Source organism: Chelonia mydas, chromosome 10 (assembly GCF_015237465.2).
Source record: "Chelonia mydas isolate rCheMyd1 chromosome 10, rCheMyd1.pri.v2, whole genome shotgun sequence".
In the NCBI taxonomy this organism is placed as follows: Eukaryota; Metazoa; Chordata; order Testudines; family Cheloniidae; genus Chelonia; species Chelonia mydas.
Window position 1 is genome coordinate 297,798 of NC_051250.2, and position 27,108 is coordinate 324,905.

General features: G+C 42.3%; 1 protein-coding gene across 2 annotated transcripts in view; it reads right to left on the reverse strand.

Annotated features, from left to right (window-relative positions):
- The window catches only part of PDPK1 (3-phosphoinositide dependent protein kinase 1), a 156,127-nt gene that overhangs the window by 10,087 nt on the left and 118,932 nt on the right, over positions 1-27,108 (reverse strand). For both annotated transcript variants that reach the window (XM_043524118.1, XM_037910739.2), the window contains 2 exons: positions 25,626-25,721; positions 6,687-6,812 (listed from right to left, as the gene is read on the reverse strand). In XM_043524118.1, coding sequence (XP_043380053.1) covers positions 6,687-6,812; positions 25,626-25,721 — 222 coding nt within the window. The remainder of the gene's footprint in view (positions 1-6,686; positions 6,813-25,625; positions 25,722-27,108) is intronic.

Consider the following 27,108-nt stretch of genomic DNA (forward strand, 5'->3'; position numbering starts at 1 on the left):
ACAGAATTAATTCCACAGACCTATACGAGATAAGGGGCGGGGGATATAGGCGGAACGGTCCAGGGCAACAACCTGGTGAGAAAGCAACTGCTTCTCCCATGCCAATCTGTTTGGCTAGAGCAGGGGTAGGCAACCTGTGGCATGCGAGCTGATTTTAAGTGGCACTCACACTGCCCGGGTCCTGGCCACCAGTCCGGGGGGCTCTGCATTTTAATTTAATTTTTAATGAAATTTCTTAAACATTTAAAAAACCTTATATACTTTACATACAACAATAGTTTAGTTATATATTATAGACTTATAGAAAGAGACCTTCTAAAAACATTAAAATGTATTACTGGCACGCAAAACCTTAAAATTAGAGTGAATAAATGAAGACCTGGCACTTCTGAAAAGACCACTTCTGAAAAGTTGCTGACCCCTGGGCTAGAGGAAGGAGTTGGGATAGGGATGCTGTCCCTGGACTCTGCTCAGTGGCTTTATTTTCATACTAGCCTCTGGCTAGTAACTGCCGACACATTTGAATGCCTCCTGTCCCTAACCATGGCTGGGAAGTAAAATATATTTGGTTCTTATTTTCATTGCTGCCCACAGGATTCTGAACAGGAGTAAGAACTGACAGATGCTGGTCAGTATTCACTGTGTCACTTAGGGAAACTCTGAGCTGCCTGTTTGTAGAGTCCCTGAGTTTATACTCATGTGATGAATGAAAGTTTTATACTGACCATAAAGAACTAATCACTTAATTTTTAAAAAAATGAAAGCTTAGATTTTGCAAAAGTAGACAACCTTCCCCATGCACGCTTTTCAAGCATTTTATTACTGCAAAATAAATGTATCTTTTTTAACCCATATGCAAGCAGCACTGAAATTGTTTGTAAAAAAGCTGCCTTTCCAAAGGTACAGGTAAGAAAGGATTTGGAGTATGATCCCATAAGATGCTGAATACCACCAGATTCCAGTGATTTCACCTGGGCTTTGCAGTATTGCGGAGTCCTGATGAGCAGTAAGTAACAGATATAAGCAACAGCAGACTTAAAATAGAAATGATTGTCAACAAAAACATTAATTATTCTCCATGCACTGCTTCAAGCATTGTAAGGCCACTTCTTAGTAATTCATCATAATAATTTGAATTTCAATTGCACTGTCCATTTAGGGACTTCAAAGCACTTTACACTCAGTAAATTAGGACTTGGCCTCTCCCCAGTGAGGTTTTTTCCATTTTAGACCTCTGGAAACTGGAGCACAGAAGTTAAGTGACTTGTCTATATTCATACAGAGGGACTGAGGCAGAGTGGAAAAAAGAATGCAGACCTGCGGACTCCCTATATTCTGCTTTAATAGGACCATCCTTGGCTAACATACTTCAGATGGACAAGCCTCTTAATATGTTGCCAAATCAGACATTTACTGAAGATTTTTATTAGCTGCCATTATACACAAAATATATGACAAGAGAAAAAACAGGCCATGTAACAACAACAAAAAAACAGAACCATTTCTGTCTAAAAATATTTTCCCCTAGAATCTGTATAAAGAATTTCCCCTCTCCCAGCATAGCTTTAAAAGGACTGATAATGCCAGTGTTACTTATGTAAAAAAGCACAAGAGCCAGTACTGGTCTTGTCATGTCATCACCATCTGTGCAACAGATCATACTATAAAGTCTATTACCATTTCTACCACTGTGATTTTCACCTGACACTAGAAATAAAGGCAGCTATGACTACAGAACAAATACACCACTAGGACTAGCCAGAAGATGGTACTGGTGAGGGGTAGGTGGTAGATGGGGCAGAGGAAAGCATGTGGGTGAAGTCCTAGGGCAGCTAATGCTCACCATGACATTTACACTTAATCTGAGTCATTCATATCGTAATCCGTCTCTTCATCCTCGCTCTGAATGGCATGCAGCAAGTGTAAAGAAAGGGAGGGAAAAGAAAAGATTGCAAGTGAGTCAGAGCCAAAGCAAAGTACAATCCACTTACACTTGAGGTATGTGAGGTTATTTTACTTCAATCCAATTCTTCATAAGGCAATAAGATACCAGACAATTTAAAAGTAGGAACATTATAAATAGCAGGAAAACTAGTTTTCCCCACTGTCCCAAGTATCAGCAGATTACTGCTAATGGTTCCATTCAGTTCAGCATTCACTTGACACAATGAAAGGAAACACTGTGTAATGAGACAGCTAATGCTACATATGCTACCTGAAACTTGTGAGCTCTGCAACTGGCTCCATGTGTCTGTGGACTCTTAACACTTGGAAACTTAGTTTTGGAGGCAGACATCAGGAGGAACATTGGGTCATCCCCTCCTAATAGAGCAACTCAAGGAAGTGGGCAGGGAAACCAAGTGGATTTGGGAATGGAGAGGTCAGAGAATCACAAGCTGCCCCACAAGCACCATTGAAACAGCTTAAGTAATTTGGCTCAAAGGGGTTAGTTTACTCCTCCCAGCTACATTAGAAAGTTACACGTCCATTCCAGCTATCAATAATAGGACTTAGGGAAAGGCAACGGCTGAGTGGCATTGCTTCCTCAAATGCCACAAGAGATCCAACTTTTGGGCAAGCTGGTAGGTATACTGTTTAGGTTGTGCTTATGCAGTGGTGATGTAGCTATGTTCGTCCCAGGATACTAGAGAGACAAGATGGGTGTGGTAATATCTTTAATGGGCCTACTTCTGTTGGTGAGAGAGACAAGCTTCCGAATTTACACAGAGCTCTTCTTCAGGTTGTGACTGTTATTGTTCTACTGAACTTGGCCCATTTTAAGTTTTACTTAAAACAAAAGTTGAAGAGTTTAGTAAACTACAATTAGAATCTACAGAAGCCAGAATGGAAATGAGCTTGAACAGAAATCCAAATCAGCAACGAAATGGCAAAAAATGAATAAACTGTTCAGAAAGGAATCTAAATACTTTACATAACACTCATGCCCACAGCCCTTGGAAGCCTAAGGTAAGGCTGTTTTCCTTACTAATTCCTCAAGATGTAGTCCAAGTCCTGGGCTATGTACATTCAGTGGAGGTCTTATTTTGGGAAGGTTCCTGTATGGACTTTGCAAACACAAGGGTGATAGATTAGTTGCATTTGAGGGGTGTTCTGAAACAGATGGCCTTTCAGAATGCTCAGAGTTGTTTCTCCAAAGTAGGAAATAATTACAAAGCAGGGTATATGCTAAGTTCACTTCATGGGAAATATCTCATAGTGTGAGATTCAAGAGTCAGTCTATATACTTATCACTGTGTAATGCTGGCTCATAGAGGAGCACATTTTATGCTATTTTACAGCTGTGATTTACATGGCAGCAAAATCTTCATTTATCAAACTTTACTGCCATAGCTCAGTATTACTAGCATGTCACTTTTGGAGAAAGTCAATAATGTAGAATACCTGTCACTGGGGAAGATTTTAGTACCTTTGGAAAAACTACTTTCAAGTTTTAGTTGCTATTGTTTCTTGTTCTATCCTATTTAGGCAAATTGCATCCTCCATGAAGAGGATACTAGAGTAAAAAAAACCCACCAGAAAAGAAAGAAAAACTGGAAAAGTCAGATCAGCTGGGGCTGCTCCCAACACATGTTTTTTTCTGGTTTGTAAACCCACCACTACTAATAAAGATTCTGGTAATCTGGTGGGTAATGCAGAGTTAAATACAATGGCCCTTTCATATCTGTACTGATAGGTTTTTTTTTTTTTTTTTTTTTTAAGACGTCATGACACAACGATTCTTGTGCTTTCCCCTTCACAGCAGCATGGATCAGAGCCACCTAAATATTTGTCAATATGTAATTCTGGGTGACCTTCATTATTGTTTCCATGGAATAACAAGTTGTTGAAGGTTAAATCAGACACAGTTTAGCAGATTATGGATTTGAGGCTAAACTGGCTTGAAAAATCCATCTGTCGAGAGGACAGACCCCAAGAAACAGTTCTGACTCAACATTCAAGTACTTTTCAATCCAAAAGGATTAAAAAAAACAACAACCCACAACCCTCATGCCCCCAATACTCTGTTAACAGTATGTATATTAAATGGAAACTTCAAAAAGCTCTCCTGTTGCACCTGTCCACAGTCCCTACCCCACTACTCACATCCTCTTTCCTGACATGCTCTTTAGTTTAGAACATCCCTGTCCAACAGTTGCACCAACAGGCAAGTTTATGTAGTTATGATTCTAATAAATCCTCTCCCAAACTAAGGGCTTGTCTACATTGCCCGCTGGATCAATGGGCAGCGATCGATCCAGCGGGGGTTGATTTATCGCATTTAGTCTAGATGTGATAAATAGACAGCCAAGCACTCTCCCTCGACTCCGGTACTCCACCAGGGCGAGAGGCGCAGGCAGAGTTGACGGGAGAGCATCAGCCATCGACTTACTGCAGTGACGACACCGTGGTAAGTAGATCTAAGTACGTCGACTTCAGCTATGTTATTTACATAGCTGAAGCTGCGTAACTTGGATCGATCTCCCCCCCCCCCCAAGTGTAGACCAGGCCTTATTCCTGCATTTTGAGGTTAGCCCAAGTCTGGTAAAGACAACTCTCCCATCCCAAACCTCCACTGGCCAATGCACAGTGGAACAAAACTCTGTTAATTTCTGGGGATTCTTTCACTCACTTTCCTTTCAAAATGACTTTACTTGGCATCAGAGAGAGCTTCCAACTGTGCATTTTCAGCCATGCAACAGGACTATACTTGCTCTTGGTTTTTAACTAACTCTTACTGTTCTAATCTCATGCTACTTCCCACTGTGCTCATTCTTTCTAGTACACAACTCCCTTCTGTGCATCAAGACTCCGGGTGAGCATTTGAGACACAGCAGTGTTCTTCAGAGTCCCTCTACCAAGCCTGTGAATTTCACTGCAGAGAGTATAAATGCTGGCATCTCTCAAATGTCTGAATAACCAAGAGTTGCACTATACTTGTTCTGGACTAGTCCCTCCTCTTTAGATGCCCACACTGTTTGGTTTGGTATTCTACACATTTTCTATTAGCCTAGTATCCAGTCAAACTCTGGGCCCTTCTGAAGCATGTTATTGCAGAAGGGTCACTGAAGTCCCTTGTAATGATATGCATTGTGGTCAGTAATTCCAGTTTTTGCTTTATTATTTTTATCTCGGTGGTGCACATATCCCAGCCCTGAAGAGCTTACAAACTAAGACAACAAGCAAATGATGAACAATGAGTGATAAGGATGCAATTAAAATACACACACACACTGCTTAGATACCACACACACACTTGTTGCTTAAATACCACACCGACATATAACTTATCAGCTTTTCCATTTCTTTCAGGCAGCATGGCAAAAGTGAGTTTTGAAGAGGGGAGGGCTGTGGGCTTACACATGCGTTCAGGAACAGTGATCCATATGTGGGATTTTATAGTTTTACATGTTCACTTTTTATTTTTGGCTGCATTAACTTCTGATAGGGTTTAAAATATGTTTCTCTGAATTGCGATAAAATACATTTCAGCAGAAATTAGCCACTTCACTAGCAATGAAACAAAAAAAGTTTTAAAATACTCTAAAGCTTTATGAAATAAGTCTGATTACTTGTACCTTACGTGCCTACTGTGGGTATCCATACACAAAAATGCTGCTTTCCAAATTGCTGCTGTGCCCAACCAAGAAATGAGCTGTGGACAGCATGAAAAGCAGTAGTAACCAGCAGCAGTAACCAGCAGCAGACAGTAGTTTACTGTAAACAATGTGAGCAGGATACAACTGACATTGGAAGTTCCAGATCAGTCTTAGGAGGCTTTTTTCAGTGTTTATTTTTTAAAGCGGACTCTTGAAAAGCTGTGCTAAGTTTTACTTTGGTTGTTTTCAATTTAAACCAATAAAAATGATAAATGAGTGGTAAACTTTTTTGTATAAAGATGACTAGTTTTACTACTAACCAATTATTAGTGTTTCCATTTCCCCACCAACCATAGTGTAAAATGTACACTGCAGGCTGAATGGAGGAACAGTGCAATTCATTTTCCATTTGGTCAGAGCCAACTATGATTCAGTCATGTCACACACAGTCTTCCCTAACTATTATCCCTGAAAGTCAACAGATCACACAAGCAAGATCTCATGCCTGTAACATCTCTGTCAATTCGGTCATGCAGAAGAGCGAGAATTACAAGGAACCCTGAAAGCTGCGAGCTTGCACAATACATTCATTGCAAGTAAGGGACTTAATCTAATGGGAAGACTTTTATAGCTTATTGCATATGACAATACTTTTCAGACAGAATATGTCATTCACATTCCTGGCTGTTGAGAATTCTGTATCCTGACTCAGATAAGCACGGAAAACATCCATCATCTACACTGGTGGCAGAATCAAAGTCTATCTACTGTCTGATAACCCAAATATGCATATTCTCAAAAGGAAGCACTCACTAAGAAGTCAGATAACAGTATGGAAGACATGGAGAATACTAAGTAGCCATTTAAAGTTCTTGTTTTGTAACGTGTGAGAGTCATACTGACAATTAGAGTTACTTTAACTGGTACAGTTTATATTCTCATGCACAACGAAAAGGGAACCATTACCGACCTTGAGGAGAGATGGCAAGCAGATTACACACTATGCTCAACCTTCTTTTCAATAATATCTAAGTCTAATTGCTTTGACTGACATCTTTCATTTCCTCCCTCCCATGCCCAGCATCTTACCTTTGCTTTTTCACTGGGCTCACTGGTTGTGCCGTAGGGGGTATTATGTAGCTCCTTCGAGACAACACACAGAAATTCAGCCTGATCTTCATTTCCATAGTTATAGGAAGAACCAATACTGACCAACTGAAAGAGGAGAGAAAGGCTTAGGGGTATTTCCGCACAAAACAATTGGTATAATTTTTCCTCAACTTTGGCTTTAACACTCCTTAAGGCGTTGGCTGTATTTTGAGCATGAGCTCCCACTTTAATGCAAATAGATGCCAACTTCTGATGTCAGGGTTAATGTAGCTGTTCCATTTAAAGGTCCATGAGTCTACTAGTGTAAGGGTAGCATTGCCAACTGTACCCTGAGTGCTTAGGCAAAATCCTACAGAGGCAGTCAGTGGGGAGAAGCCGCCTGTTCCCATTGCATTTCAGACACCTGAACACTACCCCCTTTCCTCCAAAAGCTTTTTAAAAAAAAACCTGCATGTGGCATGATAGTGTGGGTGGGATTTAGACAAGCAAGGAACGCATGCAGAGAACACTCTGCCCTGAAGAGACACCTGCTATTTTACTCACAGAATGACCCTATGCTTCTATTTGGAATTTACAGAGATACTTAGAGCAGGAGGCAAAAGTTAGCATTTGACTGAAAAAACAAGACAAACAGTATGGTGGGACTCAAGGACCAACTTTCCAAATTCATATGTATTGTTACAGGGAAGTTGGTTAAGGTAGCATTACAAGTGGACGTTATATGCTTGAAATGTTGCTTATTTACAAACTGCTAGAAGCCTTAAAACTGAATGAGGACAATTTATCTCAAAGTGCAGTCTGCTCTGGTGGTGACATTTTCTTCTGCACTGTGTAACTACCTAAGGTAAAAGGATTTACTCAACAAGCCTTAACCAGCTGCTGAATGAAATCAGATGCAGGTATTTTTTTTTGTAAAGTACATTTCTAAATTACAGATAAAATGACATGTGTGGTACTGTTATGCAGCTACTGATGACAAAAATAAGACCAGCAAAGCTGTCTGGTGCACAGACCCTCTATATTAGGGGTGGGCAAACTTTTTGGCACGAGGGCCACATATGGGTAGGGAAATTGTATGGCAGGCCATGAATGCTCATGAAATTGGGGGTTGGGATGTGGGAGGGGGTGAGGGCTCCGACTGGAGGTGTGGGTTCTGGGGTGGGGCCAGAAATGAGGAGTTCAGGGTGTGGGAGGGAACTCCGGGCTGGGGTGCAGGCTCTGGCTGGGCATGTGGGCTCTGGGGTGGGGCTGGGGACTGGGAGTGCAGGAGGGTGCTCCAGGCTGGGACCGAGGGGTTTGGAGAGGGGGATCAAGGCTGGGGCAGGGGAGGGGGTCAGAGGGACAGGCTCTGGGCAGTGCTCACCTCAAGCAGCTCCCAGAAGCAGTGGCATGACCCCCCCGTCCCCCCCCCCGGCTCCTAAGCGGAGGCAAGACCAGGAGGGTCTGCGCACTGCCCCATCCACAGGTGCTGCCCCTGCAGCTCCCATTGGCCGCAGGTCCCAGCCAATGGGAGCTGTGGGTGCTGCGTGCGGAGCCCCCTGTCTGCCCCTATGTGTAGGAGCCAGAGGGGGGACATGCTGCTGCTTCCGGGAGCCGTGTGGAGCCACAGCACACGCAGAATGGGGCAAACCCCTCACCCTGCTCCCCAGCTGGAGCACCAGAGTGGGGCAAACCCCGGACCCTGCTCCCTGCCGGGAGCTTGAGGGCTGGATTAAAACGTCTGAAGGACCGGATGTGGTCCCTGTAGTAAGAGGCCCTGAAACATAAACCCTTGTATCAGAGGCCTGGTCTGAGGCCTAAAGCCTGAACCAAAGTACTTCCAGGCATTGCTAAGTCTGTGAGCCAGAGGCAGGCCCTAATTGCAGAACTTGGCAAGAAAAGGGCCCCTAGAAAGCACGTGCTAATGATATAAGTAGTAATACGAGGAACGTGTGCCAAGATGGCACCTGGACATCCCAATATGAGGACACTTCACAGAAATAAGGAACAGCCAGGTGCATCCCAAAGACAGGGTCAAAAGGACAACATGATGGACAGATCTGTTTGTTTGACCCAACATGATCAAAGGGGGAGACAGCACCTTAATGAGTCAAGGGGCTGTACCTCAATACGTCAGTGGGGATGAGTAATCTGTCTTGCAACTGTATAAAAACAGGTCCCGGAGCACATATCTTTGTCCAGCCTAGGGGGCAGTGGACTGTCCCGCCACTGACTGAGCTGTGTCCATTGCCAGGGGGCACATTTTCGTAGTATGTCCTGTAGAGTCTATAGGAAACTATTACTGTGCTTTGTTTGACAATAAAGCTGGCCGGGTGCCTTCGTACCTTACTAGAGTCTATGGTCTTTGGGGGTTCTCTCGGGGTCTGCTGAGTCAGCTATCTGCGCAGCGCTGGTGCAGCACACAGAGGGAACACGCACACAACCGACTGTTATCAGCATCGAACAAGAGCAGAGCACCACACCAGTAGCTACCGACAACAGCCCCCGGGCTGTAGTTTGCTCACCCCTGCTCTATATCCACCCTGTGCAGTCATACATTTCACCAAATTCATCAGCCAAACTGCCACAGACATGTACTAACAGCCCTCTGTCCCAAGTTTGCAGTATCCCTATTTTCAATCCCAATATGCCAGTAGTTTAGCTATAAGGTACCATTGATCAATTTCCATTTCATTATTAAAGTGCTCCTGGTATATGACCAGGAGCAAAGGTTCAGATTTCCTGCTGTTCAGAGTAACATCATTTGAAACAGCCAAAAAACTATTGGGCTAAAAACAAACAGTTTATTTCCATTAGCTCAGGGGAGCCACAGAGATATTAAAGGACCTGATGGATGCTCCTGCACCCAGTTCGAGATATGTAACAATGGAATTTTGGGCTAGAACATGGTCAGGGCATCGGGAATTAGGCTGTTTACTCGTACAGGTAGGAGAAGGAGATAACTGAGCTGAAAGCAGCCCCAACACAGTATTAATGCTAAAAAACAAAGCTTCCTTGTACCCATGTGGAGTGCAGAACAGAAATATCCAGGAGCTATGATGCTACAGTAAAGGGGCTGTGTAGGTACCTAGACAGACAAACATAACCAGGGCTTGCAAAATCTTTTACCTGGGACACTGTTTGCAAAAGGTCAACTACATTTAAACAGCAAAGATATCGGATATGGATTCACCACTGCCTCAAAATTAACCCTTTTATAACTGTCACTTGCCAGGAGTGCTTGTCAGTAACCATCCCGCCACCACACACTCCTGGTGCCTTCATACATCTCAACTATGCATATGTAGTCAGAGAATATCCAGTTGACCAGAGCATGAATAAAATTAAACCTGCTAAAAATACGGTGTTACCTTTTCCACCAAAACATTTCTAATGAAGTTACAGAAAACAAGTAATTTAAACACATTCTTGGAGCATTTAACAGTGTTAATTTATCTCAACATGTCCAGGCACGCCAGCTTTCCCCAATGAATACTCTGCTACTTATATCAAGAATGTCTAAGTGACTGATAGGGAATCACACAGTAAAACATAAGGCACCTTGATTTTTCAGCCATATAGAATGAACTAAAAAAGTCTGCCCTACCTTGCCTTGGAAAGAGGCTGCCAAGATTAAGAGATGAAATTATAGTCCACTCGCAAGACAATTGAGCATTAAGGAGAAGTAAGAATTCCATACACATTAGTGACCAGTTAATTCTGTTTCCAGTCAAAAGAAGGCACTGTGCACGAGTCTTTGAACTGTAAAGAGTTTTTGGCCCAAACCTCAAAACTGAGCAATAAGAACAGGTAAACTGATGCTAAATGAATACCGTATAACACACACAGAGTAACCACTTTCTCAAACCAGAAAGAATATTTAAAAAACCCTTTATTTTAAATTAACTTAAACAACTTTACTTTGAAAGCACAAAAGCATTAAGTGGCTTGATGCACATTAAAACAAGATTAGAGATATCCCAACTTCCCAAAGGATTTAAAAAATAAAATCCAAGTATTCTATTTAGTCCTATAGCCAGCCAATTGTTTTCTTGCAAAAAGACTTCACAATCCCCAGAATAAGAAGGGCCAGCTGTCAGATCAACTAGGTTTACAACTGCAGCAATTATTCTGCCAGTAAAGGGAGAAATACCTCATTGCTCACTGAGGGTCAGCAAAAAAAAAGGTACTCTCTGAAAATAGACGTGTCAATTATCAGAGGTGCCTCAACCTCCAGGCCCCTGGTTTAATATGGAATGGTGACAGTGAGTTCTCTAGGAGGGATTTTAAGTCAGTTTTGCTTCCCCTCATGCTTTGAAACAGCCTAAATTTGCTGACCTTCTGGGCATGCTGCTTTTAGTGAGAAGGTAGGCTGATGGTTGGTCAGGGGGGTATCAGCCAGCAGGATAGTAGTTTTTATTTTGTTGGTTGTGGTAAGTCTGGATGGGAATCATATTACTGATTAGTTTGTATATTTCTAGAGCTTCAAGATACATGCTGTTTGTAATGTTTATTAAACATGGATTCTTTGAAGCTGGCCTGTGTTAAATCCTTGTAAAGTGCTTATACAAGAAAACCTGTGCATATGTCTGCTGCTGAGAATGTATTGTTTGTATAGCACCAAGAGTGTGCTAAAAACTTAACTCCACAAGGAGTTGTTTGGTCTTGGGAACTCACTGATTTCAAAGTCCTATCCTTCTCAAAAGGAATTTTACTTCTGCTTGTGCCTTTTCTGGTGTAGACTTATGCACTGTGCTGCTTATGGACATGAACTTGTATTAATGAGAGGCTTCCATCCATTGCTAGAATAGCTCAATCCCAAACCACTGCCATCACAAGAGACCTTTTGATTAGATACTAGGTAGGTACACAAACATCCTCAACTGAGAGCAAGAACCTCTGACTCCTATTTATAGTTTCAAAGCAGGGCTCAGACTGTACATGTGCACGCATGCAGTAGGGAAAGATGCTTCCCCCCACCAATCCTTTAATCTCTGTCAGTACTTACCATTTTAAAGTCATACTCTTTTATTGCATTGAATAGCTGCATTCACTGCCCATATATACAACCGTTAACCCAGCGGTGGGCAAACTTTGTGGCCCGAGGGCCACATCTGTGTACGGAAATTGTATGGCGGGCCATGAATGCTCAAGAAATTGGGGTTGAGGTGCGGGCTCTGGGGTGGGTCCAGAAATGAGGAGCTCAGGGTGCGGGAGGGGGCTCTGCACTGGGCCAGGGAGTTGAGCCAGGCTCCAGCTGGGGGTGCAGAAGGGGGCTCTGGGCTTGGACCAAGGGGTTCGGAGGGTGGGAGGGGGATCAGGGCAGGGGAGGTGGTCGGGGGTGCCACCTCCGGGCGGCGTTTCCCTCAAGCAGCTCCCAGAAGCAGAGGTATGTCCCGGCTTCGGCTCCTACGTGGAGGCACAGCCAGGTGGCTCTGCATGCTGCCCTGTCTACAGCTCCCACTGGCCGTGGTTCCCAGCCAATGGGAGCTGCTGGGGCAGCGCTTGGGGCAGGGGCAGCATGCAGAGCCCCCTGGCTGTCCCTACGCGTAGGAGGCAGAAGGGGGACATGCCACTGCTTCCGGGAGCGGTTGGGGGCAAGCCCCTGACCCTGCTCCATGGCTGGAGAGCCAGAGCAGAGCAAGCCCCAGACCCTACTCCTCAGCGGGAGCTCGAGGGCCGCATTAAAACATCTGACGGGCCACATGCGGCCTGTAGTTTGCCCACCCATGTTTTAACCAACTCTTTTCAGTCAGATTGATCTACAGTGGCCCTAGAAAGTTGCATTGCATAGGTTGCTCCCCAAACTATCAAGGTAGCTCATGAATTGTTGTATACACCAAGATTAATTTATAGGAGAAAGCTCCCCAGGGTTCTGCCTATCAACATTTAAACAGTAGACATTACGGTAGATTCGATATGCCCATGCACTGTGGCACAATTGTGATTCTGGGAAATCAGTAAAGGGGAGAGACTGATTAATGGATTTTAAGGGCAGAAAAGACTAAAATGATCATCTAGTCTGACACCCTGCATTACACAAGATATGGACTATTTACCAATTGGTTCCTGCATTAAGCCCATAACTTTTTGTCTGAGCTAAAGCATATACTTTAGAAAGACATCCAATCTGGATTTAAAGATTTCAAGTGATGGAGAATCCCAGCATCCCTTGGCAAGTTGTTCAATGACAATTGTTAAAATGACAACATTTGGGATTAAAAAAAATGGATTTCTGGCAGTGCAAGACTTAGTTGGGGATCGGTCCTGCTTTGAGCAGGGGGTTGGACTAGATGACCTCCTAAGGTCCCTTCCAACCCTGATATTCTATGATTCTAAGACAAGACTATGACACTAAAATCTTCTATGGAAAGAAGCATGAAAACTGAAAATTCATAGCTGTTGCTATCTCACAAATGTTTGTATTAGGACTATTTATAAAAAGAACATAAGAATGGCTATACTGGGTCAGAGCAATGGTCCATCTAGCCCAGTATCCTATCTTCTGACAATGGCCGATGCCAGGTGCTTTAGAGGGAATGAACAGAACAGGGAATCACCAAGTGATCCATCCCCTGTTGCCCATTCCCACCTTCTGTCAAACAGAGACTAGGGACAATTCAGAGCATGGTTTTGCGTCCCTACCCATCCTGGCTAATAGCCACTGATGGACCTATCCTCCGTGAATTTATCTAGTTCTTTTTTGAACCCTGTCATGGTCTTGGCCTTCACAACCTCCTCTGGAAAAGAATTCCACAGGTTTACTGTTTGTGTGAAGAAATACTTCCTTTTGTTTGTTTTAAACCTGCTGACTATTAATTTCATTCTTATGTTACGAGAAGGAGTAAATAACACTTCTTTACTTTCTCCACACCAGTCATGGTTTCATAGACCTCTATCATATCACCCCTTCATTATCTCTTTTCTAAGCTGAAAAGTCCAAGTCTTATTAATCTCTCCTTATACAGAAGCCGTTCCATACCCCTTATAATTTTTGTTGCCCTTTTCTGAACTTTTTCCAATTCCAATATATCTTTTTTGAGATGGGGCAACCAGATCCACACACAGTATTCAAGATGTGGACGTACCATGGATTTATACAGAGGCAATATGATATTTTCTGTCTTATTATCTATCCCTTTCCTAATGAGTCCCAACATTCAGTTAGCTTTTTTGACTGCCATTGCACACCGAGTGGACGTTTTCAAAGAACTATCCATAATGACTTCAAATTTTGCCTCCTCACTGTTTACGCCTTTTTCCAGATAATTTATGAATATGTTGAACAGCACTGGTCCCAGTACAGACCCCTGGGAAAGACCACTATTTACTTCTCTCCATTCTGAAAACTGACCATTTATTCCTAACTTTTGTTTCCTATCTTTTAACCAGCTACTGATCCATGAGTGCACCTTCCCTCTTATCTCATGACAGTTTACTTTCCTTGAGAGCCTTTGGTAAGGGACCTTGTCAAAGGCTTTCTGAAAATCTAAGTACACTATATCCACTGGCTCCCCCTTGTCCACATGCTGGTTGACCCCATCAAAGAATTCTAGTAGATTGGTGAGGCATGATTTCCCTTTACAAAAACCATGTTGACACTTCCACAACAAAACATGTTCATCTGTGTGTCTGACAATTCTGTTCTTTACTGTAGTTTCAACCAATTTGCCTGGTACTGAAGTAGGCTTAATGGCCTGTAATTGCCGGGATCGCCTCTAGAGTCTTTTTTAAAAATTGGTGTCACATTAGCTATCCTCCAGTCATCGGGTACAGAAGCTGATTTAAATGATAGCTTACATACCACAGTTGGTAGTTCTGCAATTTCACATGAGTTCCTTCAGAACGCTTGGGTGAATACCATCCGATCCTGGTGACTTATTACAATTTAATTTATCAACTTATTCCAAAACCTCCTCTAACACCACCTCAATCTGGGACAGTTCCTCAGATCTGTCACCTAAAAAGAATAGCTTAGGTTTGGGAATCTCCTTCACATCCTTAGCCATGAAGGTCAATGCAAAGAATTAATTTAGTTTCTCCACAATGGCCTTATCATCCTTGAATGCTCCTTTAGCATCTCAATCGTCTCGTGGCCCCACTGGTTGCTTAGCAGGTTTCCTGCTTCTGATGTGCTTAATTTTTTTGCTGTTACTTTTTGAGTCTTTGGCTAACTGTTCTTCAAATTCTTTTTTGGCCTTCCTAATTATATTTTTACACTTCACCTGCCAGAGTTTATGTTTCTGTTTTCCTCAATAGGATTTAACTTTCACTTTGTAAGGATGCCTTTTTGCCTCTAGCTGCTTCTTACTTTGCTGTTCAGCCACAGTGGCACTTTTTTGGTCCTCAATTACTATGTTTTTTAATTTGGGGTATACGTTTAAATTGAGCCTCTATTATGGTGTCTTTAAAAAGTTTCCATGCAGCTTGCAGAGATTTCACTTTTGGCACTATACCTTTTAATTTCTGTTTAACTAACTCCCTCATTTTTGTGTAGATCCCCTTTATGAAATTAAATACTACCATGCAGGAACTAATTTCCCAGCAGGAACTATGGAAAGCCTTTGGGAAGCTCATGGGGTGAACCACTTAGTTGCCACCCCTTACTATCATCAAACAAATGGCCTGGTGGAGAAATGTAATGGAACTTTGGGGGCCATGATACGTAAATTCATAAATGAGCACTCCAATGATTGGGACCTAGTGTTGCAGCAGTTGCTCTTTGCCTACAGAGCTGTACCATATCCTAGTTTAGGGTTTTCACCATTTGAACTTGTATATGGCCACGAGGTTAAGGGGCCATTACAGCTGGTGAAGCAGCAATGCGAAGGGTTTACACTTTCTCCAGGAACTAACATTCTGAACTTTGTAACCCACCAACAAAACACCCTCCAAACCTCTTTAGCCCTTGCTAAAGAAAACCTAAAGGATGCTCAAAAAGAGCAAAAAGCCTGGTATGAAAAACATGCCAGAGAGCGTTCCTTCAAAGTAGGAGACCAGGTCATGGTCTTAAAGACGCTCCAGGCCCATAAAATGGAAGCGTTGTGGGAAGGGCCATTCACGGTCCAAGAGCACCTGGGAGCTGTTAATTATCTCATAACATTCCCCACCTCCAACCGAAAGCCTAAGGTGTACCATATTAATTCTCTAAAGCCCTTTTTTTCTAGCCCAGGGAGGAGATGACGCTGAGTGGCCTGAAGGTGTCTACTACGAAGGGAAAAGTGATGGTGGCATGGAAGAGGTAAACCTCTCCATGACCCTTGGGCGTATGCAGCGACAGCAGATCAAGGAGCTGTGCACTAGCTACGTGCCGATGTTCTCAGCCACCCCAGGACTGACTGAACAGGCATACCACTCCATTGACACAGGTAATGCTCACCCAATTAGAGCCCAACCTTACCGGGTGTCTCCTCAAGCTAAAATGGCTATAGAACGGGAGATCCAGGATATGCTACAGATGGGTGTAATCCGCCCCTCCCGCAGTGCCTGGGCATCTCCAGTGGTTCTAGTTCCCAAATCAGATGGGGAGATATGTTTTTGCATGGACTACTGTAAACTAACTGCTGTAACGCCCAGACAACTATCCAATGCCACGCACAGATGAACTATTGGAGAAAGTGGGACAGGCCCAGTTCATCTCTACCTTGGACTTAACCAAGGGGTACTGGCAGGTACCGCTAGATGAATCCGCCAAGGAAAGGTCAGCCTTCATCACACATGTCGGGCTGTATGAATTTAATGTGTTTCATTTCGGACTGTGGAATGCACCCGCCACCTTCCAAAAACTTGTAGGTGGTCTCCTAGTGGGACTGGGAGAATATGCAGTTGCCTACCTTGATGATGTGGCCATATTTTCGGATTCCTGGGCAGAACACCTGGAACATCTACAAAAAGTCTTCGAGCGCATAAGGGAGGCAGGACTAACTGTTAAGGCTAAGAAGTGTCAAATAGGCCTAAACAGAGTGACTTACCTTGGACACCAGGTGGGTCAAGGAACTATCAACCCCCTACAGGCCAAAGTGGATGTTATCCAAAAGTGGCCTGTCCCAAAGTCAAAGAAACAGGTTCAATCCTTCTTAGGCTTGGCCGGTTATTACAGGGAATTTGTACCGCAATACAGCCAAATCGCCGCCCCACTGACAGACCTAACCAAAAAGAAACAGCCAAATGCCGTTCAGTGGACCGAAGAGCGTCAGAAGGCCTTTAACCAGCTTAAAGCGACACTCATGTCTGACCCTGTGCTAAGAGCCCCAGACTTTGACAAACCGTTCCTAGTAACCACAGATGCGTCTGAGCGTGGTGTGGGAGCAGTTTTAATGCAGGAAGGACCGGATCAAGAGTTCCATCCTGTTGTGTTTCTCAGCAAGAAGCTGTCTGAGAGGGAAAGCCACTGGTCAATCAGTGAAAAGGAATGTTACACCATTGTCTACGCTCTGGAAAAGCTACGCCCATACTTTTGGGGACGGAGTTTCCACCTGCAAACCAACCATGCTGCACTACAGTGGCTTCATATTGCCACAGGAAATAACAAAAAACTTATTCGGTGGAGTTTAGGTCTCCAAGATTTTGATTTCAACATACAACACATCTCAGGAGCTTCTAACGAAGTGGCTGATGCACTCTCCCGTGAAAGTTTCCCAGAATCAACTGGTTAAAATCGTCCTTGAGATGTGGAAAATATTGTTAGTCTTTATACAGTTAGTAGTATATTTAGAAGTGCATGTGTCTTATTAACTCTGTTTTCTCCTAGAGCTCCAGGAAGAAATCACAGCCAGTGTTTCACCCTATCTGTGATTTAGGGGTGTGTCATAAATACAAAGAGAAGGGTAACCACCTTTCTGTATACAGTGCTATAAAATCCCTCCTGGCCAGAGGCAAAACCCTTTCACCTGTAAAGAGTTAAGAAGCTAAGATAACCTTGCTGGCACCTGACCCAAAATGACCAATGAGGGGACAAGATACTTTCAAAGCTGGACGGGGCGAAACAAAGGGTTTGTCTGCCTGGGTGATGCTTTTGCAGATCAGGAATGCAGCCTTACAACTCCTTTTACGTTAGTAAGTATTCTAGCTAGAAATGCGTTAGATTTCCTTTTGTTTAATGGCTGGTAAAATAAGCTGTCCTGAATGGAATGTATATTCCTGTTTTTGTGTCTTTTTGTAACTTAAGGTTTTGCCTAGAGGGATTCTCTGTGTTTTGAATCGGATTACCCTGTAAGGTATTTACCATCCTGATTTTACAGAGGTGATTCTTTTATCTTTTCTTTAATTAAAATTCTTCTTTTAAGAACCTGATTGATTTTTCATTGTTCTTAAGATCCAAGGGTTTGGGTCTGTGTTCATCTGTACAAATTGGTGAGGATTCTTATCAAGCCTTCCCCAGGAAAGGGGGTGTAGGGCTTGGGGGGGAAAAAGACGTTTCCAAGTGGGCTCTTTCCCTGTTCTTTGTTTAAAAAGCTTGGTGGTGGCAGCATACGGTTCAAGGACAAGGCAAAGTTTGTACCTTGGGGAAGTTTTTAACCTAAGCTAGTAAGAATAAGCTTAGGGGGTCTTTCATGCAGGTCCCACATCTGTGCCCTAGAGTTCAGAGTGGGGAAGGAAGCTTGACACCCTGCCTTTCTGCATTTCTCCCCTATGGAAATAAAAGTGAGAGAAAAGTGGCATGGGAATGAAAAACAACCCCTCAAAAATTCCAAGAAAAAAATTCATTTTTATTAATTCAAAAAATGTCACTGAAAATGCATAGCATTTTCCACCTAGCTCTACAGTGCACTTTCTACACTAATATTATAATTGCTGGAGTGCCCCAGATACTGGACTACAGTAGCATTACACTGAACCAGTGCAGCTATGTTTTCCAGCACCGATAAGGTGCACTTGTGCAGATCTCTTGCTTAAGAGAGACCCTGGAGTGGAAAAATACAGGTCAAGATTGAGGTGCATCAACAGTAATATGTGGAGAGCCCAAAACAGGAACAGTGGGAACCAGGTACAAGGTCAGAATTGAGATGTGATGGCAGAACATATCAAGCCGGAGCAGAAAAGTAATTACAACACTGCTGAAAATACGACTAGAATGCTGTGCCCAGTTCTGGTATCTACACTTAAAAAGGATGCTGAAAAATTGGAGGAGTTCAGAAAAAAGCTATAAGAACTATTTAAAGTCTGGAAAAAATGTGTTCCAATGACAAAGGAGTTCAATCTATTTAGCTTTTAAAAAGAGATGACTTGATCAGGCTTCATTAAGCACCTGCTTGGAGAGAAGAGATCTAATAGGAGCAGACAAACACAGGATCCCCAATAGCTAGAAGCTGAAGTTAGCCAAGGTCAAAATGGAAATAATTTGCAAATGTTTAAACAGATGATTATTATTTACATTGCAGTAGTGTGCAGGAGCCCCAGTCACAGAGCAGGGCTTCAGTGGCCGGGGCACTTTACAAACAAATCACAGACAGTCCATGCCTCAAGGGGCTTAACATCGAAGTATACAACAAAGGCCAACAAACAGTCAGAAGATATAGATGGGGGGAGAACGAGCTAACAATGAAACAAAACTGTTCAGCATGGAAAGCAGCAGTCATAGCACACCAGATGCTTAATCATTGTCAATTTTCTTGTAGGCATCATGGTAGAGGACAGTTAAGAAGAGAATTTAAGGATAACAATGAGATAGCTTTGAGAATGTTTATGGGAAGCTTTCCCCATTCCTGAAGGAGGCAAGGAGAAAGTACAAAGGTGCTCATCTGAAAATGTTAACAAATGACTGATGAAGTCCAGTACTGTTGACAGAGGAAAGGTGGAGATAGATGTCCAATAATACATAAGAGGAGATAGGCAGGACCTTAAAAACAAAGATGAATAGTTTGTTTTTGATTAACCACTGGTCGGGATGTGGGAAATTTCTCATCACAGTGTCTTTAAATCAAGGTTGGATGTGCCTCAAAGATAAGCTGTAGCTCAACAGCAAGTTGTTGGACTTCATACAGGAATCCTCATCAGTGGGTGAAATTTTATGGTCTTGTTATTAGGAGGTCAGACTAGATGATCATATTGCTCTTCTCTGGCCTTAAAACTCTATGAATATGAATGTGTGAAACTGTCTGTGGGATACCCCTAGACAGTGTTATCAGTCCTTCACTTTCATGAGCCATATTATTTTCAAGATAAACAAATCCTATTCCCATCTGAATGCCTAATTCAGAAGTCCAGATGGATTTTAAGAGCTAGTCTAGTTTTTGTACTGCTACATAATTTTAGAAATTAACATAGTAAATGTATAGCTATAAACTGTATTGATAGAAATACCTTTATACTGGTATAACTAGGTCCGTCCACATTAGGGGGTTGTACTGCTTTAATTATATTGGTTTCTACACAAAAAGAAAAGGAGTACTTGTGGCACCTTAGAGACTAACCAATTTATTTGAGCATAAGCTTTCGTGAGCTACAGCTCACTTCATCGGATGCATGTAGCTCACGAAAGCTTATGCTCAAATAAATTGGTTAGTCTCTAAGGTGCCACAAGTACTCCTTTTCTTTTTGCGAATACAGACTAACACAGCTGTTACTCTGAAACCTGTTGCTACACAGCTATTGTTGTGGAGTACAAAAGCCATGTCCAGACAAGTTCTCAGGAAAGTAAAAGAAACAAACTGATTAGAATCTTAACCTCTGATTAACAGTGGGATTGTAAGCACATTAGTTTGAGGTTTCTGATGATAACATTTAAACTGTCAGAAGTCAATGTAAAGAAGAACAGGAAATTCACACCTCTCCATAATCTTATGGATGTTACCCCTTCCCTTGTTCTCTTACTATCTCGTTACTCCATTATTATATCATGTTAAATACTGATTTGTAAGTTCCATCTAGCATACCTTTGGCCATCATTGCAAATAATAAATCACAGATCCTCTCAAAGTTGTTTCAGACAGACACCAATGCATTAGTTTACATTCATTTCAAATTCTGAGGGTTATCTTTGCAAACTCAAGGCCGAGACTTAAGAGCCCAGTTATATGGCAATTTCAAAATAACCTGAAATTGTGTGGCAATTTATGCAGCCATGTAATCTGATATGCAAAGTTCTGGTCATAGCAAATGAAGTAGTTTGTCATTTTTACCTAAAAACAGTTACATTGTAGCATAATTAGCAATGAATGGTTGTGTACTAGGGTAAAGAACCAAACCCTTCTCAACTGCTTACTTGTGAGGAAATGTTGTAAAATGAAGCTACATTCTGGGGGGATGTGTTTTGCATAAAGAAAAGCAGAGGGAATTTAGAAGAGTGAAATTATTGATTATTATTCTGTATTATCTCCATCTAATACATCGGGGGGCGGCGGAGGGAGAGATAGCTCAGTGGTTTGACCATTGGCCTGCTAAACCCAGGGTTGTGAGTTCAATCCTTGAGGGGGCCATTTAGGGATCTGGGGCAAAAATTGGGGATTGGTCCTAATTTGAGCAGGGGGTTGGACTAGATGACCTCCTGAGGTCCCTTCCAACCCTGATATTCTATGATTCTATGTAGACTATATATACATATACACACATATATAAAATCATCAACATAAAAAAAGACGTTTCCAGCTCCTGGCACTGAATGCTTATCTACTCACTTGAAAAACAAGCAATATTTTTTCTGGTTTGTATATCAACCACCAATATGAGGTTCTCGAGTCAAAACTCAGCTGGTTATTTCACGGGTGATAAATTCAAGCTGGAAGACTAAGAACAAATCAACAACATAAAAGTGTCCCTGCGAACACTTTAATGAAACTGTGTTCTGATAGAGTTCATGGTGTTCAAAGTTTACATGATTCTTTGACCTAAATATATAAAAATGCAATTACAGGAGAGGGGCTGTTAACTTGGAGGAAGAGAAGAAAATCAAAGTGATATCTGTCCCCTAAAATGTTTGCCAAGAAAATTCTCTGAATCAGAAGTCTGGACAGTTAGGCAGTATTTACAGCTTTTTACAAGATGAACATTTATAATGTGTAATGAAGTGTCATGAGTATACAATAAAAGCTAGTCACGACAACTACACACACAGAACTACCAAGTGTTGCACACCCAGGAAGAAAGCAGAATGATCTGAAAGCAGCAGAAATGCAAGGTGGCCATGCATATTGGTGTGAGGGTGAAAGGAATGATATGACACACCTCACTGCAGCATTTCTGGAAGCGTCTCTCCTCCCCTTTCACTTCCCGTGACACTATCAGCAGAAACTCTGACTGCTGGGCCCGGCCATAGCCATACGGGGAACCTATACTGACAAGCTGCAACAATCAATCAGAGCAAAAAACAAAACAAAACCTTTGTAATGCTGGAGCATATAACTATCATCTGAACTGTACAAACAACAGATTGGCTCCTGTGTATTCACTTGCTACTCAAACAGAGTGTAATTATTTTTACTGTGTAAAAATGAAAGCTACAGTTTTTTGTAGTCCCCAGAAAAGAATCCTATCTAATATATTTAAAATTCTTGCAGATGATTACAAAGCCAGTTATGATTTGAAGGCAAATGGCAATTTCTTATCAAAGTCTGATTGTAATAAGTCAGTAAATACTTACTGGATGTGGGGATGGAAAAGTTATTGGAGAAATTCTTCTTATCACAAGGGAACAGCATTGGTAACCCAATATATATTCCCGAGGAAATATATAAAATAAGTTAAAAGGAAAGAGAGTATACATATAAGAATATGAGTCAATTTTTAAAAGGTTAATTTTACAAAGCACCAAGAAGGAACTCTCTTACACAGTGGGGCCAAGCTTGCTTCCATTAAGTCTCTCAAAATACTAGGCCCATACATAGCAAGAATTTAATAATGTTAAAGTTCAGGATGTTTTCAATTAAATTTTGTAGTTTCTCGTTGGATGACTTGTCTTCATAATGTTCTAATTATGTTCAACACCTAATCCATGTAAAAGCATATGCATGCCAGTGCACCTGACAAGGATTACGGCTTTAGATTAAATTTGAAGAGCTAGATACACAAGCTACTGTGGGACAAGCAGCTGACTATTCAGATTACATACTCATTTAAGATAATACCAATGAGAGGTGCTGGTCCAAAGCAATGATAGAGGATGTAATTTACAGTTCATATTATGTGAATAATTTTGAGGGCAACAGTTCAGTACTGACTTTGTATAATCAATCCACTTAAGGCGGCATTGTTGGACCAGATTCCAGACTATATTCGTTGCTAATCTGTATGGTGGACACAGTTTAAACAGAAAGAGTATCGACAATGCAAAATTATTTATCAAGTTTCTCATTTTGCACTGGACGATAAATATTTGGTTTCTGTGTTCTTCCAGAGGTGGTAATTAAATCACTCTCTCCAAATCATTCTCTCCACTTGTATGTTTAAAGAAACAGGAAGGTAATTCAGCAGTACAAAACCACATTATTTCCTTGCGAGAGAAAGGGTTGGAAGTTAATTAATATGTGTATTTCACTTTTAAAGAAACTGATCCTTCAGTGGTATAAGTCACAAGAAAAACTCAACATTCAGAGAGATCTTTTAAAACCCAACAGACTGGGACAAATTCACAGCTTGTCTGATGGATAAAAATTTCAGCATGGAGAATGAATTTCCATCAAAGGACAGGTCACAAAGAAATGCACCAACAGACATTTCCAAGTACTTTACTGGAAAACAATTCCTAGAGGTAGTTTGTGGAATGTGAACTAATGTAGAAATGTGGTTTGCTAACACTGCTTTCGCTCAATAGTTGATGAGCTTCTTTAGATCCACCAGACCCTGCAACAGGCCCAGAAGTCAGATCATTCTCTCTCCCCCTTTGATTATCACCATTAGGATGTTATTTTAAGATACCTTTTCAAGCATGTTAAGTGAAGAGGAAACATCTTTGACCTATTGATCAAGTATAGCCCTTTAAACCATGTTAAGCCAGGTGCAGGGCTAGCTGGGATGTCAACCCACAGGAAGAGTATGGCCCTGGAGAAATAGATAACTAACTGTGCATGGTTCTTACTGTACACCACAGGGCATACTCCATATTGGGCTAGGTACCATCTCAGAGGAGAGAGAGATTGCACTGAAGGGGCAAAGGGATTTCTCAGAAAAAGATCACACTGTCACCACTGTATTCCCTCTTGGAGATAAAAAAGCTCAAAGGGAGACTCAGAGAATGTTAGAATCACACTGCAACTGGAGGGTATCTGCTAACAGAAAATCTGCAATGCAAACAACAGAGAATCCTGCCAGGGGCCAACTATGTGCTGGTGGGAAACTGGATGACAGATTGCACACCTGTTGTGTCAATCAACCTTAAACCATACATCCAAAACAGAGCATCGTGGAGAAGAGAAAAAATGAATTAAAAAAGCAAAAAATTTAAAACCAACAGCATTTCCCAAAGAACGCCTAATTCAGAAAGCAATATTAATTCTTTGACAACGTAACTGCAAAGTTCCCCAGTGTTCAAGCACACTAGTCCCAAAGAATGGGCAGGTAAAGTGGAAGCTCTAATATCCTCGTCTCCTTCAAATGGGAAAGACTCTTTCTGCAAGAAACCAGAAACCAACCTCCTACAAAGAAGAACGTCCAGGGAACTCATTCAATTGTCACATGGATCAAGTGAAATCTAGCAGGTATTCTCAGGTATCTGCCCAAAACAGATATCATCAATATCTGGGCTGCAGAGAGGATCCTTATCACTTGAACTGGAGAACTGAATCATGAGAAGTCATCTGTGCACCTAGATTTCTTTCACCATGGCCACCAAACTGGGTGATCTGAACACCTTGCAAATTTCTAGGAGTGAACACAAAATGTCCCCTCTCATCTTCCTACTGTTTTTAGGGCTCATTTTGTTTTTTAAATATGACTGTTATTGAGGGAAGGCTGAGTTAAAATAGGTTTTACATTTACTTAAATGGCACTAAGCTTTGTAGTCATCTGGATCTCTTCCAGAAGTGAATTCCCAGAACTGTAGACCAGTCACCAAGAAAGCTGTTTCCTAAGCACACAAGTCTCTCTCTGGGGTTGAGTTACATTACTCCGCTGCTGGTAGATGTAGTGACCAGTTATCGTCCTGCAGGGTGAGGCGGTTCCTCAGGTAATTTCTTAATTGCCAAGTTTCCTCAGAGAAAGGTCACTGCAACCTTTAAAATGTGTTACTGAATCTAAAGTGCACTACAGAAAGTTATTTGTAGGCTGTGCAAATTAAGCTTATTTGTCCTAAGCAGAACAAGAACAGAAAACATTCCTGGAGTTCACCTGCATTCCTTTGCACAACTGTTTTGATTTATTAGGTGCTAACAGTGTGCTTAATACAAACATAGAAGCAGTTCAGATTTCAAAGCAAGTAACAGACTCATACCTTATCTGGTATTTTGATGTCCAGAACTGTTCCTACAATGTACAGTACTAATAATTTTTAGCAGATTAACTAGGTAGATTGTTTTAATACTTATGAAAAGTGCAGTATGAAAACTCTGGTTTCCAAAGCTGCCATTTTATCCATAGAAGTTAACACTGCCAAGGCAGCTGCATTAAAAGGTTCCCCCATATTGTTCCCTCAAGTGTGTCTCAGCCCTGTTCTGGAAGGGCCATCTGTAGGGCACAAGAAACATCTAATCCCTTTCACCAGAAGCCTTTGTACCACAGCATAAACTCGTAAGGGCTGTGTGACGAAGATATCTACATAGACAAGAATCGGATTGAGATGACTGTAGAACTAGAACGTTAATTTTCAGTTACAAATTGGCACACAGATGTCAGTGTGAATTCCATTCCCAACCTCTCGAGCCATTCACTTCTCAATAATCATTAAATTTATTTAAGCCATGTATACAGAAAATAGTTTCTAATACATAAAACTTTAAAATTTCTCATCATGAACGTGACTCGGCAGTTTATATCAGGACAACCAATGAAGTCCTCTGTTTATCTTGTTACCTGTTCAAATTTCCAGCCATCGGACATAGTGGAGACCATTTGAGTGAGCTCCTCCTCCTGACACTGCAGCACCCTGTACACGTGTTTGACTGGCACCTGAAGGAAGAAACATCAGACACTCAATACAGCATGGAGTATTCAACAGTGTATACTATTGCTGGGATTTCCTCATTCCTTTAAAAAGATATTAAACAACAAAGACATTCTGAACATCAGAGGATCAGTGGGGGGCTCTAGCTAAGTCACTGGGTTTGGTACTTTTGGCATCTAATGAAGTGTTTGGAATGCTCTTCCTCTCAGTTCTTAACTGGGACCAGAGTCTCCAGCCAACAGCATTCCAGTTACATGGCCCAACATAACGTACGTACAGGAACACTTTTTGGAAGTGACGCATTTTCTTGCTTTTCTTTTGCTTGTTCAGATTCTGTCCATTCATTACCCTTTCAGAATAATCTTATTAAGACTTGAAACATTTCAGGCATTAAAACTCCTGACACTACACAAATCAGTGGGTATCCTAAAGAATGATACCCCTTTGAAAGTAACTACTCCTGGGGGAATACTGCACCACCGTGCAATGCAGAATTTTGCAGAAATTAATCTTGTGTGTACAGAATTTCCTCCCTCACCCCAGAAATGGGCTGCAGAGATGTTGCTGGACCCGGCAGAGCCCAGCTCACAAGTAGAAGACAAGGCTGGGGAGAAGAGGGAAGGAACTGGAGAGTTCCCAGCACACCCTGAAGGAAGGAGGTGGAGGCGCGCAGAAATCTCCGTGCAAGCCCAGGACTCAGCATCAGGCTGTTTCTCCCTTTGGATCCCTGGGCTCTGGAGGGCAGAGAGTGTGAGCGTCTGAGCCGCGGGGAGCCCTGCAGCTGGCCTCTGGGGAGTAAAGGGTGAGAGCGTCTGGGCCGGGGGCTGGCAGGAGGGGGACCGACGGAGGGGGTGGGGGGGAAGGGCGGGGGGGGAGAAGGGATGTGAGTGCCTGAGCTGGGGGAGGGGGGCTGCGGCTGGGCTCTGGAGGGGAGGGAGCGAGTGCCTGGGCTGTGTGGGGCCCATGGCTAGGCTCTGAGTGGGAGAGGGTGTGACTGTCTGGCCCCCAGGCTGGGCTCTGGAGGGTGAGGGGGTAGAGAAACAGGAACTGGGTTGTCATAGGGGTTTCTTTAACTCTGTACTCCTGGGGGAATTTTTGTGTGTGTTTGTACTGTTACAGCTATATTTGCTGACAGGTATTTTGAAATCAATTACCAAAATAATTGAAACTGGTGTGATTATGTAGTGTTATTTTGACAAATAAAATTTGCAGAATTTTAAAATATTGTGCGCAGACTTTTTAAATTTTTGGCACAGAATTCCCCCAGGAGTATTACATAGCCCTCTGGAAATCTGGCTGTAATCCTAGGAAAATCCTAATACTAGGCTGTGAGAAGCTGGCTTTTCCACATTGCCCCAAACAGTACATACATACTGTCTGTACAGGATCATA